Source organism: Pyricularia pennisetigena (assembly GCF_004337985.1).
Source record: "Pyricularia pennisetigena strain Br36 chromosome Unknown Pyricularia_pennisetigena_Br36_Scf_20, whole genome shotgun sequence".
NCBI classification, from domain to species: Eukaryota; Fungi; Ascomycota; class Sordariomycetes; order Magnaporthales; family Pyriculariaceae; genus Pyricularia; species Pyricularia pennisetigena.
The window spans coordinates 83,202-99,739 of NW_021940932.1; the positions used below are offsets into that span (position 1 = coordinate 83,202).

The 16,538-nt window shown below is 48.9% G+C and overlaps 5 protein-coding genes across 5 annotated transcripts; 3 read left to right on the forward strand and 2 right to left on the reverse strand.

Moving 5' to 3' along the window:
- Nucleotides 1-1,032: 1,032 nt before the first annotated feature.
- On the reverse strand, nt 1,033-4,333 carry PpBr36_11217 (uncharacterized protein; the record flags this gene model as incomplete). The annotated part of the gene is made up of 4 exons (XM_029898319.1): nt 1,033-1,819; nt 1,884-3,142; nt 3,531-3,657; nt 4,302-4,333. The coding sequence occupies 4 exons, from the start codon at nt 4,331-4,333 to the stop codon at nt 1,033-1,035; spliced, it is 2,205 nt and encodes a 734-aa protein (XP_029743250.1).
- A 122-nt stretch (nt 4,334-4,455) lies between these two features.
- Nucleotides 4,456-6,323, forward strand: PpBr36_11218 (uncharacterized protein; the record flags this gene model as incomplete). The annotated part of the gene is made up of 3 exons (XM_029898320.1): nt 4,456-5,278; nt 5,340-5,924; nt 5,989-6,323. 3 exons carry the CDS (start codon nt 4,456-4,458, stop codon nt 6,321-6,323), a joined length of 1,743 nt encoding a protein of 580 aa, XP_029743256.1.
- A 1,817-nt stretch (nt 6,324-8,140) lies between these two features.
- PpBr36_11219 (uncharacterized protein) lies at nt 8,141-8,908 on the forward strand (the record flags this gene model as incomplete). The annotated part of the gene is made up of 2 exons (XM_029898321.1): nt 8,141-8,396; nt 8,457-8,908. 2 exons carry the CDS (start codon nt 8,141-8,143, stop codon nt 8,906-8,908), a joined length of 708 nt encoding a protein of 235 aa, XP_029743245.1.
- Nucleotides 8,909-11,544: 2,636 nt separating this feature from the next.
- PpBr36_11220 (uncharacterized protein) lies at nt 11,545-13,783 on the reverse strand (the record flags this gene model as incomplete). The annotated part of the gene is made up of 4 exons (XM_029898322.1): nt 11,545-11,714; nt 12,072-12,131; nt 12,194-12,677; nt 12,746-13,783. 4 exons carry the CDS (start codon nt 13,781-13,783, stop codon nt 11,545-11,547), a joined length of 1,752 nt encoding a protein of 583 aa, XP_029743226.1.
- Nucleotides 13,784-14,536: 753 nt separating this feature from the next.
- On the forward strand, nt 14,537-15,731 carry PpBr36_11221 (uncharacterized protein; the record flags this gene model as incomplete). Its single annotated transcript, XM_029898323.1, has 3 exons — nt 14,537-14,950; nt 15,019-15,356; nt 15,425-15,731. The coding sequence occupies 3 exons, from the start codon at nt 14,537-14,539 to the stop codon at nt 15,693-15,695; spliced, it is 1,023 nt and encodes a 340-aa protein (XP_029743236.1). The 3' UTR covers nt 15,696-15,731.
- Between the last annotated feature and the right edge of the window lie 807 nt (nt 15,732-16,538).

Below are 16,538 nucleotides of genomic sequence, written 5' to 3' on the forward strand. Positions count from 1 at the left end.
TTGGCATTATAGAAATGGCGCACACGCCACCACATGTCGCCGCATGCCACATGATTAAACACTTTGTTTGCTGTTACCTGATGTTTCATCAAGCCATCATAAAATTGAATAGATTTATTAGGCAAACTTCTTTAGCTTTCAAAAAAGTTCATTTGATCAAAACTCTGCCTGCATATAGTGATGGTTCCCTCATCTCCATTCAAGTATTCTTGATTTGAATTTCTAACACAGTTTTGCAAAATGTTTTGGACTGTTTTCAAGACGTCCGATAGACGCTCCTTTGATCTATCCACCTGCTTTTGCAATTGATCGTTTTTTGTAGAGAAATAATTATTATGGCTCGCCAAAGTTTCAACCTGTTGTTGCAGAGCTTGGATCTCGGCTTTTAAGGAATCCTGCAGGGTTCCTTGCTTCGAACAGTGGAGGAAAGTGGTAGAAGAGAGAGTTGCTTGTCGTAATTCATTCTTCCTTGGTTCAACGCGGTGGGTGTTATCATTTGCTTTCTAACCTGAAGTATTTAAAATCCTGACTCTGGTACTATATAACAGTATTCAGGCCTTCGGTAAACTAGAGAATCGATTACTAATTTGGGAAACTGTTTGGTGTAGAGGGAGCCAGCAGGCAAATATGATTCCTGTTATCGCACGACGTTGAATATCTGAAAGCACACCTACCTGCTGTTATTACCTTCCCCTTTCCAGCATTATATTTCACCATTCAATTTGCACAAAACAAGAGTCGTATGTTGGGAACGTCGACCAAAGGGAAATCGGGTTTTGTGGTTGGGGCTTGGAATGGTGTTAGTCATACACACCGATTTAGTACGCATCTTAATCCCAAGATACCTTATCCACCGGAACCTATTTTAGTACATATTCAAGTCTCCCTGTCAGTTTGAGTCGGGCCAGTTTCCGCATTCCTTTCTTTCATTTCCAAAACGGACCTCTCACTGCCGGAAGCAGTAGCAGTAGCATTAGGTGGGGTACAATTACCGACGCCGTAGCCGTTTTTGGCGGTGGCCTCGCACAAATTCTACAGCGGCTCGCCGCTCGGCGTCGCATGAATCCTTGACAAAATCTCATCTTTCGGGTTCACAAATTTGAAATGATCGCAGATAATGTCAATGTCCGCGAGTGCAATATAAGTTCCTTGAGCCCTCGCATTGCCTCGTATCCGTTTAACAACCCGTACTTGAGGGTGGCTTCGAAGAAATTCCCAAAGAGCCCTTCGCAATGTTGCAGAACCGGCGCACAGGCTAGTGGCGTTGACAGCCCCATCGACTTTTTGGAAAACGACAGTTTTGTTTTTACCGAAATTCAAAACCTCATAACCAGCCGGCAACCCGGATGCCCGATGTAAGTAATTATCCTTGTCTGGTGGGAGTGGCTGGTCAGAATGTTTGAACAAGTTTCGAACTTCCTCAAAAAGCATTACTTCCTTGCAGAGGAAGACACCATCCCTGAACGGAACCCAAATACCATCTGTTTCCTTGCTCATTTGTGAATTCTCCTGGACACAAGCTAGTAATTTCTTGCGCCTCCAAAGACTTAGGCCGACCGCCTGGAATATTTGGGTGGCGTTCAGGTAGTAGTCTGGAAGTCTCATAGACACTGCCCTGTTCTTCACGACCACTTTCAAAATATGTTTGTCGGTGAAGACATCGCGTATGCTAAGGTCTCCGGGACGCGGAGCAAAGGGGCGCTCCTGATGTGGAGGTAATTCGAATCCTCCATCAATGTTTGTTGCTTTATCATTTTGAACGTCCTGAGGGCTCAGGTGTGATTCTTTGGCCTGGATTCGGGGAGCTTCGGATTGGAGTCTTGTTGTTTTGCAGTTAGCAATACAGACGTGTGCATTTAGAATAGAGAGACAATGGTGCTCACCTTAGAACGTTGCTATCTGGGCTAATCTTTTGCGTCGCCACGCCGACGGTCGCAACGTTCCAGTTAACTATACCGTTGTCCTCTTGCTGTTGTGGAACATCGCTCTCATACTGGCGCACGCTAGTGGGGCAGAATGGTAGGCCGGCTACCAGCCGCTCATTATACATCCGATCCATCGGGGGGTGTTGTGCCGGGAAATCGCCCCCAGCCTGATGAAGACTCCATGGTAGGCCAAGTGATGAAGCATAAAGGCCCTCGGATGGTATCTCGACTGGAACGTGGGCGCTTTTGGGGCTGACCACTGCGAGCTGCAGGTAAGACCGATCCTGGGGCGCTAAAAATGTTTCATGATATTCCGCCTCGGTGAAATAAGATAGAGAATCTGCAGCGGACCTTCTGTGTTCCTTGGCCGAGGAAGGCTTTGACCCAACGAGTCTCTTTCGCCTTGACACAGAGGGTCCAGCGCTAGATGCGTCTGATTTATCGTGTCCGGCCGGATCCGGACGCGACGGAGTAGCGATGTGTGTGACAGTTCCAGGCTCGCTGACATCTTGGAACCCAGGTTCCGGCACCACTGCCAAACATCCCCAGGGTTCTGTGTCTGGAAGGGTCTCGGGGCTGGCTGTGCGTCGCCATGGTGTGTGCTGCTGTCCTCCCCCAGGGAGAGCATTTTTGTCGGCAGCCCCTTCGGCCTCGAAGAACCCGTCGTCCAATGCTTGTTGGGCGGAGAGCCGTTCAATTGGATCCTTTTTAACCAGCTTGGAAATAAAGTGAAGTATCGGAGTTTGGTTTTGAGAGGCGATATGATCCCTGATAATATTCGGCCAGCCTTTCCTCGAAAAACTAGGAAGCCCATGCGAAATCTCGAGTCCTACAATACCAAGGGACCAAACATCCACCTTGCTATTGTACTTCTCCCCGAACATGATTTCTGGTGCAGCGTATCGGGGCGTGCCGCAAAATTCTTCGAGGCTTGTGGTAGATACTGATGCCAAATCAAAGTCGGCCAGCTTGACGAAGATTTCGTCACGCCGGACAATCATCACATTCTCAGGTTTGATATCTCGATGTGTGACTCCAGCCTGATGGAGAAAAGCCACGGCTTGGAGCAACTGGCTGAGGAGATCTTTAAGCTCGCGATTTTTGATGGGGTATAGGCGATGTGCATCTGCGAGGTGCGACCCGTCGATAAACTCCATAAACAATGTGGGAGGCAGGCCATTCCATTTCATAAAGCCGAGGAACCGAACGATGTGTTTCTAATGTGATGGTTAGCCAATTTAAAACCAGTTTGAAGCTTTTTTTACGCACATGTTGAAGATTTAAGACTTTGCCTTCGTTTTGCCTGGCCTCCGTGTATTCGTGATATTGTTTGACAGCGATTACTTTGGGATTGAGTATGCTGGTCGCACGATACACGGACCCACTGGTACCATCCCCAAGCCTTGACCCGAGCGTGTAGCCATAATCTTGCAAACTTGCTCTCAGTCGCGATTCGAGCGATAGGTTTTCAAGCGATGGCAGGTCCAACGCGTTTTCTTTGTGAGGTCCTTGGAACGGCGCGGGTGTATGGGGAATTTCAAGTCGGATTTTAAAGCCAACATCAACTTCACACCAGTCCCTTTGCGCAATAGCCACCTGGCTTACCCTGTTCGTTACAACAGGATACAGGGTGGTTGACCCCTGGGTAAAGGATTCGATCTGAATCTGGTTGCGGCTAAGGTTCTTCAGGATAAGCGCACCATGGGGAGTTTGAGCGACAGAGAAATGCTCTCTGGATATTCCGTTTTTTTTATGGTTATCGAGCAGAACATCGCACAACTGCTGATCGCGGCCGAACAGGACAACTCCACTATGATTGTTAGAAACAGTGCGGCGCTTAACGGAATACTGATATCGGGATTTTCGAAGAGTGGTTGCTAGAATAAGAAAGGTAATAGGAGCTCACGGGTTTTTAAAGTTATGAGCCGTCGTAAATTTGAGCAAAGTTGGCTCAAATAATTGTGGAGCAGGAGTTTGTCCTTCAGTAACAGCGCTCAAACAGCTAAGCAAGGACTCAACACCGTCACCGACTCTGAATTGATCATTGTGCGAATAAGCTAAAAACTTGCGATTGTCGGAAGCTATTGTGAAAATTATGGCGGGAGAAGACATGGTGCAAAAGCTACAGCAAAGACGCTGCCTGCTAATAGTTTGAGCAAGCAGTGTAATTTAATGGGACAGGCGTCCTTTAATAAGTCGAAGCAGGGCAAACTAGGTTGCCTAAACGCCGGGGAGCCAACCAGTCTGGCTAATTGTTGTAACACAGAAATCACCACGCGTGCTGTATAGTTTTCACTGGCTGTCGCGAGATCCTTATCCGTTCTAGGTTGCAACCGGCGCGATCTTTGTTGTCTTCCGGCGCCATTGGCTGGGCACAACTCTGCCAAGACGAGCCAAATTTTGTCCATTTCGACGCGAACTTGGGAACACAGAGGTCACAGACCAACGCATTTGCGCCCCACCCTTCACTTTTCTTTGTTTCCACCTCTTCTTTGATTTAACCTCATCACCCAACAGTCTTATCGTCACAATGGACAACCACCGTTCCCACCAGCGCCTTACAGAAGATAATCTTATCAAACTAAAGGAGCAAATCCCATTACTTCCTCGAGAAAGATTGAACAAAGCGAAACGTCGGGTGCATCATCTTATCAGGTGGCTAGAAAATCAATCCAGAAATGTAGGCATTTTGTTTGCCGTACGTGCACAAATCAACAATGACGACTACGGCTGCCGCGACCACCATTACCGAGATCTCGTTTATAAGGGAAATGGCAAACCTGACCTCGATGACCCTAAGTTCTGGGAGGACCAACTTCGTTCTCTCCAGAAATACAAGCCTGTCGTCAGGATAAAAGAAGCTAAGGGACGCGTCCGTGACGCACTGACTGGCATTACAAAATTGGGGGGCGAAGGCTTGCAAGTTTTAGAAAATGAGGAGATTTATCTCGGTGAGGGTCAAGCCCTCCTTTATCGACTCAAAAATGGAGGTCCAACTCTCAACCTCAAAAGCCCATCGTTTTGGGAAGCCAAAGCCAAACATCTAACATGGCTCTGGAGCACTCTTGAGCGGGAAAAGCATCAACCATCAAAACTTCCGTCACCGGAGCCACTTTATCAACCACCGCCCTCCACTGTTTCCTCAGGGCCGCTTTCTGAGATGTTGTCTTGGCCGGCCCCGGGACCTTCCCTACCCCGGGATCTCCCCAGGAGCCGGCCATGGCGCGAGCCAAGCAGTGAAACCAGCTCCAACTTCTCCAGCGAGACACCTCCGCCCCACCGTGCCCCGTATCACAAATTTGTCTGGAAAAGCAGGACAGACGCTTTCCAGGCGTGGATCGAGACATCCCCAGGTATTGTTACGGCTTTATGCAACATTTCCACTTGACGAAAAAGCTAACAATATGAAATCAGAAAGTGGTATGCCGTCGCCGTCGCCGTCACCGCCGCCGTCGAACCATCTATTGTTCTATGGAGAAGATTTCCCCCTGGGTAGCATGATCATGATCTGGCAAAATCCAGATTTGCAGAAGTTGGTGGACGCTGAAAAGCGCAACCGGGCTAAATGGTCTGTATACCATCTGCTATCAGGCCTGCAGAACCATTGTGGCGAACCAGGTTGCAACGTCGTTGAGGAGGTAGATGACATCTACATCGACGAACGAGGTGCCCACAGACGTGGCAATAGAGTAACACCAGTTCCTACGGACGACATTATGGAAACTATCCATCCTCCTGACGAGATGGGATTTTCGCGTGTCCAATATGACGCAATGACCCCTGAACAGCGGCAGGAAATTTACAGGAAGAAGGCAAAGATGCCCAGAGATCAATGGCTTTTAGCCAGGAAGGAGGCAAGAGAGAAGGAGATAGAAATGTACAAAGAGGATCAAAGAAGGAGAGAGAAGGAGCAAACGATGATTATTGATGATCTTACGTATTGGGAGGAGAAGGAAGCCTATCTCGCTGAAAAATACGCAAGCTTGATTGGTGCGGAGCGTAAGTATATTTACCTGCTTTTGTCACCAAAATGAATGGAAAAACTTAGCTAAGATCACGCTAGGAAAACCCGGAGACGATGAACTGCCAGACGCTACGCCGTCAAGAGTTTCAAATAGGAAACGCCGTCACCCAGATGGTGACGCAGATCAAGTAAATTCGCGTGCTGCTACGCGTCGCAAGTTACAACAGCCAAACTCGACCATCACTCCAGCTTTAACACGACCAACAGCAAGGGCCTCGAAACTACGCGAGAGAAGAACAACCACAATCGCCGCTTCAGTAATGGGCAGTTTCTATGACGAAGGTGTGAGGAGAAGTGCCCGGATTGCGAGGCCGCCAAGGAACCATACTTTGCATGATAGGTCGTCATCCAGGACTAGAGGTACTAGAAAATGATCGATGTTTCTGTCGACGGGTCTGGGTCAGACTGAGCGACGGCTCTGGCCGTGGACTGCTCATGACAGCTGGGATTACAACATGCGTTCAGCTCGGTAATTAGGTCACGTTCTTCATCACATGACTTGTGGCTGTATTCTTATCAATGCATACTAGGACAGAAGCACGATAAACCAACACTCCCCATATTTTCAGAATGGAGCTACAGCAGCGGCTGTAAATTCAACCCCTAGGTCAGCCAAACAAGCTTTTGTGAAACATAGATGCTCTGCAAAACTTAACAACTCGCTATTTTTGCGTGCCTCAACTCCGCTTTCCCATCCAAGCCCAACAAGCTTGCTTCAATTATCGGAAAAGCTCCCCTGCTAGTGGAGTTTGGTAGTTGTGACGACTTACAGGGTGTCCAATAAAAATTAGGTTAAAACCGGCGTGTATACCACCCTTGTATTTCAACACAAAGATAAGACAAACCATAAGACGCGACTGATCGGCAGGTTTGTTTGCTTTTATGCTTTGAGATACACAGAGCAGCAGTTTAGCACGCGCTGTAGAGGAAGCGATCTTCAAGTGGATCATCCGGAAAAAAACGAGCTCTAAAGTACTTGAGCAGCGGGGCTGGACTGCGTCTGTCGCGGAACAGACTGCCCATAGCCTGACCACTCGATAGTTATTTCTGTCTTGGCTGCATGCGATGAGTATGCTCTGGCCATCTGTTCGTGGATGGCTGCTTGCTTATCCAGGGGTCAGTTGGTGAGCGAAAGGGGGAAGGTGGGGTGGTATCATTGGGTTTGCGAAGCCACCCTTTGTGCTCGTTGATTGACCGTCCCCGATCTGTGAGGCAAGCCGGGAATTCATTGGCGTTCATAGGCCTCTGAGGGTCAGCAGATCGTGGGAACAATCCAATTACAAACGGGTATAAGTGTAAAGAAGCTGGGCGGTGCATAAAGGCAGCTGGAGAGGTGGCGGGTTCTTGAAAGTTGCTTCGAAAGGTGGCTGGTTGGTGATGCAGTAAGCGGGAAGTGTGCGAGAGGGTGCCGTGGAGACTGACTGCGGATTCACATCTCCGTGATGTGTTAGGCTGTGATCATCTCTCGGATCATGGCTTTGGCTCGCATCCGGCCGTTACCCTTACAAGGTAGGCACGAGTTCCACAATACCCGCAAGCAAAACGTTCATTCTCGCGCCACTGGGGTGCTAATGCCCCTCGTCAGAGGCGGCATGCTGCCAACCGGCCGATGGTTATTAACTGTAATTTCTGAGTTACAGTTTCACTTTTGATGGAGACCGCCTTGTTCACCCCTTACTTTCCACAGTGATTGGGCGCATGTTTTCGTTCACCTGAGGGTCTGGCGCGTTGTTGTGTTCCTGGATGGGCGTGCAGCTGCTGATCATGATATCCCTTTTCACGGCTTGCGAGTTCGCATAATAGGATAATGGTACTGAAGTAATGTATAGGGTGAAAATGGTACATGACGCAGGTTTCATGGGCGTGGGCTAAGTGGCTTGGTAGGCGGGAGACGCGTCGTCACGGGCGCGCTATGTATTTCTTATCGTAATCGTATTCTATCACTTAGCGGTGGTTTGTTACAAAAGGTTATTGAATCGTCTGTGTTTGACAGTGAGTCTGTGTTGTGGGTGCTTTGTTTTTTATTTACCGGAAAATGAGCATTGGACTAGCCCGATCGACACTTCTTTAACTGCGCATCCCAAGTATCCTTTGCATTCGACCATATATTGCTGTGCTGAAGGTGACCAAGCCTTTGATATAATATATCACCTGCCGGTCCTCCGCCTTGGCCCTAGTTTTTGCTCAAGTCATGCCCTCCATGAAGTCTTATTTCAACCCGCTGTCGATCGTACCTGACACAGGTCGTCATCGGCTCCCAATGCCACTAATGACCTCCTCAACCTACACAGACGAGTTTCGATCCCTAGCTGACGCCGGGAAGGCGGAGTTTATAGATGGACGGTTGCTGCAAGGCCAGCAACAGGGTTTCCACTCCTTGATCGCCGGCAGCGAACGTGGAACAGCGCGGTTTCCACCCAATGATTTGACCAGAAATATTCCCAAATGTAAGTACTTGTAAAAAAGTAAAAATGTCTTTGGCTACAGAGCAACTGACACGCTACTAGCTTATAACCGGCTCAAAACTATCCAGCGTCGAGCTGACGATAAGACCAAAAGAATCCAAAAATTGGAGAAGCGTATAGCTTTACTAGAGCTAAAGCTGGGAATATCGTACCAATCGCATATCAGGAGACAGACCCATGGCCCAGCATTCTCTCTGTCTCCATATGAGAATGAGAGCCAATCTATCCGGCTTCCGGCCATTCGTGAAGCCGCGCCAAACAGAGCCGATCTGCCCATGAGGAAAGCTCCGAACAAGCACCAGTCTAGAAGCTGTATTGAGGGGCGGCGCAGTAAGATGCTAAGCTTGTCGGATATGTGCACACCACCTGATGAATTTCACGCTGCGAAAACTCGAAAAGAGACTCGGGTCAAAAAGGAAGACATTTGCAAGCCGGCGAAGACTTGTGTGGAGGACACTGGAAGCACACGAGATCACCCGATTGTAGTCGAGTAATGGAGACACCCAGCTTTCGTCACCTTCTCTCTCAAATTAAACAGCTCAGTATTTACGTAACTTTTTTGTTAGCGGGTAGCGCAAATTCAAAAATTAGGATTTCCCTCAAGGCATCGGCAAGTCAAGTGTAGCTGAGCTCCCTAAAACCAAAAGTGGCATGATTTACCCCTGTGATAGAAGTTAGTATGTTTTCAACAAAGGCGTCTTCCTGCAGAACGAAACTGGGCACAAAGTATCATGTATTCTCGAATTTTTTGGAGGTTTCTTATAAGGCGATGAATGGCAAACACTACATTTGCGGGACAGGCTATGCAACTAACCATTCTGCGGTATTAATTGGAAGCTACGCATCTTCCAGCCAAGCTTGTGACTTGAGTAAGAACAGGGCCAATCTGCGACCCGCAGGGTCTCACGTTATGTCGAGCGCGATGGATGGAGTACCCCCCCCCCCCCCCTCCCCCCGGGCAATTGAAAAAAGAAATGAAAAACAAAGAGAAAGCTACTTACTCCGCTGCTCGAGGTATCCCGTCAATGAGGTTTGACTCCTCATTCCCGCCACATTGCTTTCCCGGTTATTGGTCGCTGTGCTGTGTCATGCGGTGTTACGATCCCCAGGATTATTTAAAACAACTGCACTTACTGGTTTTTTGCTTATTCTGGGCAAAAGTTCGTTCTCTCTACACCTCATTGTCACTAGGTTACATTTGCTGTTGTTGGCGGAAAGACCGAAAAGATTGTCTACCAGAATCACAAATATGGTCGTCCAACCTAAACGCCTTCCCACAAAACATGTGGAATATCCGAAGCTCCTGGTCCTCGCACTTGAAGAGATATATGGCAAGGGGAATTTTGGTGTTGAAATAATTAGCAACGCATACAGTATCACCAGCAAGACATATGAGGATATAGATATGGTGAGTAAACCATATCTGCAGATTCGCGTCAGTTCTAACCGCCTTCAAATCTACCCACAATAGAGTGTTGTTGCATCTCTTTACCGGGCAAAAGCCAGTCTAAACAGGCCCCTTCATCAGAAAGGTTCTGAATTCACGCCCAAAGAAGGAGAGAAAGACTAGGGCCCTGCCCAAGTGCGGAGTCGAACCTCTGCTCAACAGGGCGGTCCTATTCCATTGATGACCGTTGTGTATGCCCCATTATTCATTTGTTCCTGTTTGAAGGTTGCATTCATGCGGAGTGTGGTGCTGGCATGAGACCCTGTCAGGCATATTTGGAGGGTGGCAGTTTTAGAACTCCAATCCAATGGCGGTGTCGGCCAGACACACAAGATGACACGCGGGAGGTTTACTGCTCTCGAAATGGCACCACTTCCCCTCGCCAGGTCTCCAGGCATGCATCCGCTCACAAGCCCTTTCTTAGAGGGAGGTCGTGAACATGGAACCCGCCCAAAGTTTGGCTTAACCGAACAATCTCTGCGTTGCAACCTGGAACCAAGGGCGTGCCCGCGTCAGCCTTTATTCGCAATGCATATGATATGCGCACGGAGAGGAGAAAAGGAGGTAGATGCCGGCCTTCGATTCCAGTCCAACGGACACAACGAATTTTCCATGATACATGGGTGAAACCGTGCCATTCCGGTCAACCCTCTAACGGCTCGTCTGCAATCTCAACGATGGCTGCAGTCGGTGCCTCTGGCTCTATGAGAACAGGCGGGAGGCCAGACTACTTAGGTTGACCTCGGGCAGGAGGTGCCACTAGACTTGGTTGTTAATCTTATGTTCACAACTGACGCTAAATGATTTGAGCAATTTTGTCTCGCCAAAAATCCAACCTTGTCTGGAGGGCCTAAGTTGCATCTAGCACTTTCGATATTCCGACCAATAGCAGCTACCTGACACGAAGAACCAAGGCCAGGTCTGCCAATAGCATACTGTGGGCACCATTCACCCCCCCCCCCCCGCCCTGCAAATGGTAAACATAGGGCTTGTCGAGGAAAGCCTTGTGCCTAGAGTAAACGATGAAGATGGGCACGCCTATAATTGCAGTCAGTGCTTGCGCTTTTTTGTTTTACTTAAAGCGCCATTATCCCCAAACCTGGACAAAAATCGAATTTAATGGGTGTAGCATCCCGTCAGTTCCTCCTTCCATATTTATCACTGATTAATAGCAAGCTGGCTTTCAAGTCAGAAGTTTATTTTGATAATGTCGCAGAGGCATTTCTCTGAGTTTCCGGTTGGCAGACGTGTTGATGTGTCTGCTGCATTAATGGTCGCGCTACCACATCGCCACCTGCTGCGGGCCAGCCAACGCGCTCGTATAGCTAATCTGCAGAGCTGCTCAAGGGGGAGGCGTGGGTGTGGTGATAAAAAAAAAGACTGATTGGAGGAACCGTCAAGTCGCCTCCCCCTATGTGCTTGCTCCCTAGGTGTACCTCGACACGCTTGCGAGGGGAGATGGCTCCCTTTCTGATTGGCGATATCACGGAAGGACACTTTCCAGAATGCAGAGAGCCGATAGCAGCTGCCTTACAGTCACAGTCCGTAAACAAGCCGGCCAATTAGGCACTGTTTTACTGGTATGCTCTGTTTTACTTCTTGTGTCAAAACAATGATGGTGACTAAGCTTCGTTACGGATCTATATGCCTGTGAGGTGACAATCAGGCCGTCGATCTCTCAGATCAAGGCTTGGGTCTACTGAAGCTGCAATAGCCCAGGTCCGGCACGCCAGTGCTCCATACCGAGAACCACAGAAGCGCAACTTCAAGGACCCACTTGGTTAAGTTCATATTGCGGCTGCTATCGAGGCCAGCCATGCCCGCCAGGGCAAGGGGGGACTTAATGCCGTTGACTTGGTTTGACCTGCAACAAAAGAGCGCAAGGTACGGGTTGTGCATGAGTGGTAGACGTTTGATTCAGGGCAGACTCAAATGCTCGCAGGCCAGGAACCCAGAAGACTTTACCACTCGCGTATGTTGGGGGTATTCACGATTGCCGACAAGCCTGTCTTATCACTAGCAAACATATCTTATAACGCATGCCCACACACAGGCAGTTAGATTTACTTGTCATTTGAACCATGTATTGAAGTGGGTGGCGCTATCTAGGCTAAATCACGATAGCCCCTTTTGTCTCTTGGCTTCTCGAGGCATATCGTCCCGCAAGGAGCCCCAGGCTGGGTGTTTAAGAGCCTCGTTTATGCAAATACGAGCATGGTTGTTTTGTCGAGCCCTAGAATGCCTCAGCATCTGTGTGATAAGCTCGCCAACTATTAATTTGTCAGCAGAAGTTTCAGAAGCCACACGAACTAAAATCTACGAGTAAACTCACGCTGAATGTGCGTTTCCATTGGTACCACCTTGGAATCGGATGCCAATTTCGTGATGGTGTCGTCGTATTGTTTGTGGAAAGCTTCACGGAGGCTGTTACAGCGGTCTCTGCGCCATGGATTCTGCGTTTGTTTCCATGGCGGATGACCGTATGTTATCTCATAGCCGATGACTCCCAAGCTCCAAATATCTATGGAGCGGTCATACGACTCCATCTCCCTTTCAGGGGCAATGTATCCAATAGTACCGCCAGAACCCGGAGTAGGATTCAGATGGCAGCCTGGTCTCAAGTGTTTCGCGTTGCCTATGTCCAAAAGTACGGCCCGTTGTGGCGTCCCAATTATGCCGACATTTGCCGGTTTTAGGTCGCCGTGCAGCCAGCCTCTGTCGTGCAAGACCTTCACTTGCAGTAGAAGACTGCGGAACAGTTGCGCCTCTTCCCTCTTCATTCCGTTCCAGCTTCTTGTTTTATTCCACGCAATTAGCTTTAAAAAGGAAGGGAGAGAGAGGGGAGCTAATATAATTAATTGCCTTACTCGTTTTTTCGTTGTACGAGTTCCCAAAAAGTATTGGGTGTCATGGGGATCAAGACAACCGCGACTTGTTCAAACGGAGCATCGGAAAATTTGCCGACTACTTCCCGTAGCTGTACCATAGACCCAGTTTCACCCCAATTTCGAGCAAGAGCTGTTAGTCTTTCGAGCGTGGAGATCTCTTCATCTACACTGTGTTGTGTATCAGAATCTCTGTCCATAATTTTGACGGCAGCCACTTCATTCTTTGCATTAGAGGCAAGGAAAACTCTTCCAATGCCGCCTCGGCCAAGTGGTTGAGCCAAAGTCCAATTTCCCATCATCTGCACATCGTGGCGGGGAGTCGGCATTTCAAAATCAAGAATCGCCTGCACCCCCAAAACTGTGGTTAAGTACCTGCGTCTCGTGGACTTGAATTCCTCCGTATCGGCCCATGCTGTAAATCGGAGTTCGTACGTGAGCCTATCAAAGTCGACCTTCATTGAGCGCTGGTTTAGAGCAAATAGTTGCTCGGTAACAATAATGCCATTGATCTTGAGCTCGGCGTGCTGAGATCGCCTCCCCGCGATAAACAACGCCGAGTTCTCCTTACAGAAATTGAATCGTGCGTGTGCAGTCCGGATATTGAGGCTGTGCTTCTTCGCAAACACTGGCGTGCATAGAACCAGGTCTGGATGTTGTGAATTTAGCACTTGGCTACTCTTACCCACTCTCCATCCGACTTCCGCTATCCTGGGCTGAGGATTAAAGCCCAAAAGATACTGTCCTTCCCAAATTGTACCCAGTTGTTGGTTGTTTTCTATCTCGTTCGCAGATTCGGGCTCGGTTAGGCTGTCGCTGGTAAAGCCATCGCCCTTGTCTGATCTTCTCTGCAACTCTCGCCTTAACTGAGATACATCCTTGTTGTACCGCTGTTGCGGTTCAACCTTCATGCGGCATAGAGGACCCTCGCGGAGGGAGTTTTGCTGCCCGGCGGTAAGGACGTCGTATGTTTCACTAAGGGCCAATCTGGCGAGTGCGTTTATCGGTGTCAAAGTCGCGTAAATTTGGGGTTCCATGATGATTTGTGATACCACTACAGCAGCGCGAACATTTCGCCAGAGTAAAAAGAATGAGGCCCTTCCGTTTCTTTATGTGATCTAGCACAAGCGGTATATGTTGGATAGTATGGACTAAACATACACAACCAATAACATCTCACCCTGCTTAGTTCCGTGACAAGAGACACATTCAATTCAAGGCGCTTACGGATGTACAGCTATTGGCTCGGCCGCGTCGCTATTAGCAAGTCAGCCCTCCCTCCCCTGCTTTCCCCAGCTGATAGGCTCCTGCTACCCGAATTTCAATGCAGGAAATTTATCTCGTGCTGTTTAGAAAGCCACCCTCCATTGCAAGGTGCTTGAGTAGCGAAACAAAATGCGACAGTGGTTAGTCAACAGGGTGCAACACAGCGCTTAGCTATCTGTGCAATCCCCATCGGCCACTTTTAAGTCACTGTTACGTAAGAGTGAGCCGTGCCAGCTGTACGCACCTAGACATTCCTCTGTAGAAATGTGGAGAGAGGGTCACGTGGGCTGAGCGAGCCTACGGAAGTGAGGGGGTCCGAGCGCACGCATCAATGCTTCCTCGATCCTCTAGGGTCAGGGTACGATGGTGTCTTCATCCATTTGCAATATGCCGACAACATAACTAACGCAACTTTCCACCGTCATTCGTCCAGCAGTCACCGATCATAAGCTGTCGCGCGAGCGCAACGTAGACTTTTCCTTCAAGCGTGTGAATCACTTTAGCGTCGGACCCCTGACGGCGACATGACCTCGCAAACATTAAACCAGCAGTCCTGGAAATGGCGATGCAATGAACTGTGCCAAGACAGCTACACATTTGAAGAACGAGACAACCTGCGTTGGAAAATTAAAGACCCCGCATATTTTATATCCGAGATAAGGCAATTGATGGATACTTCGAGAAAGTGCCATCAACATGTCTCTCATTTGGCTGAGAAGTTATCGATCCTCTGCAGGATGCTCCACGAGGTAATAAAGGAGATAGGACTTTCTCCAGAAACCATTCGGGCGGCCATTCAGGACGAGGCATACTGGAAGCTAGAAGCCGAAGCCATTTCTAGCGACTACGAACACAGCGTGGAGAACTATACGTCGATAGGTTCAAATATTGTTTGCTCAAACCTTCATCATGGAACTATCGACCGGCATTCACCTTCTGTAAGTCTTCCTCAGCTAGTGATTTTTCAAATGCTAAAGGACAGCCGGCTAATGAACTACCGCATTAGGAAGAAGCTCCCGTGGATGTTTCACAGCGCACCAAGCCAAACACCCCAGTAGTGACAAAATTCGGACACGAAGACTTCGTGAATCAACTCAGTCGCGGACTAGAGCTACATTTGACGACGGTTTCCTGGCGAGCTGCCAAGTACGGACAACAAATTGCCGAGGAGACACTCCCTGGCTATACACCACCCGATGTGAAAGAAAAGAGAATGATATTTGTGGAAGACGAGATGGCCCGCTTCGAAGCCGATATTTCATGCGATGAAAACGACAACGACGGTGGCAGGGAAGATGCAACTCCATGTCACCTCCATAATAGACCACCAAAATCTGAGTCCATGTACGTTTGGAACGAACCATCTAGAAGCGCCAGTTTGGGGTGTATCGCAAATGGTGCCGAATCTACAGGGAGCGAACGGCAAAGAGAAGTGACAGAGGAGCTTCGGAGCTTGAACCGCCCCACAACGGCTACCCGTGGACCGAGGAGGCTCCGCTCTACTGGAGACAGGAATGTGCGACAGCAGACGAGTACGACGGTAACGCTTTCGAAATTGCGGTCCAATGCAAGAGTAGTCAAAAAGAGGCAAGACAAGCTGACTGTGACATCGTTGTCAGCGTGTCGAAAGCCGTCTGCCGCCCACAGATTGCCCATCGCAGATACGGATCCCCAACAGAGTGAGCGCCTCAAAAAAGAGCCCTATAGTACTGCAGACAATCGCGAGCAGGTCACAGACGGGCGTGGTCGCCCTTCTGGTCCAGTATACGGAGCAAGAGTATCAAAACAGCAAAATAAAAAGAAATTACGCGCTATCGGTAATAACGATCAGCCGGTAGAGACTACCAAAACACGCAAGGGTCGATCAGTGAGACGACCGGTAAGGCTTGGATTTGAAGATACCCTAATAAAACCGACCGTCCAAAAATAGACCCTCAGGCAACTTGCTATGTCTTCGATACTACAAAAAGATCACGGCGATGGGCAAAAAAGTCCCTTTCACCTCCCCCCTTTCTCTCCTACCCAAGACTGGCATTGAAGCCATACCAGAGGCGGTGATCTGAGGTTTTCGAGGGGAGGAAGAGAACCACAACGGTAGTTGAGGAACGAGGCCCCTGGCTCATCGGTGACATTTGCACATTGTCGTGTTTTTAGGCTCATAGTAACTCCTAGTGTTATTTAATGTGAACTATCAGCCGAATGTAATTCCTCATGACCTTGCACGCATTGCATTTGGCTGCCTTGCGGGACAGAACGACAGTCTCTTTGCCATGCTTCGCCATTCTTCCCTCAGCCAGGACGAACAAGCCCATATGTACACCACCAAGGAGGTCCAATCCAGACAGCCAGTCATAACCCGCTCTTATTTGCACATTTTCCCCCACCACTCCGACACTCACAGTTTCCTAGTAAAAGAAAAGGACGATTCAAATTAACCGTTAGCAGCAGCAAGGGCATCGAGCTACACCGCACACTGCTACGCAGAGGAATATGCTGCACGTCCCATATAGCCATTGTCGCTACGGG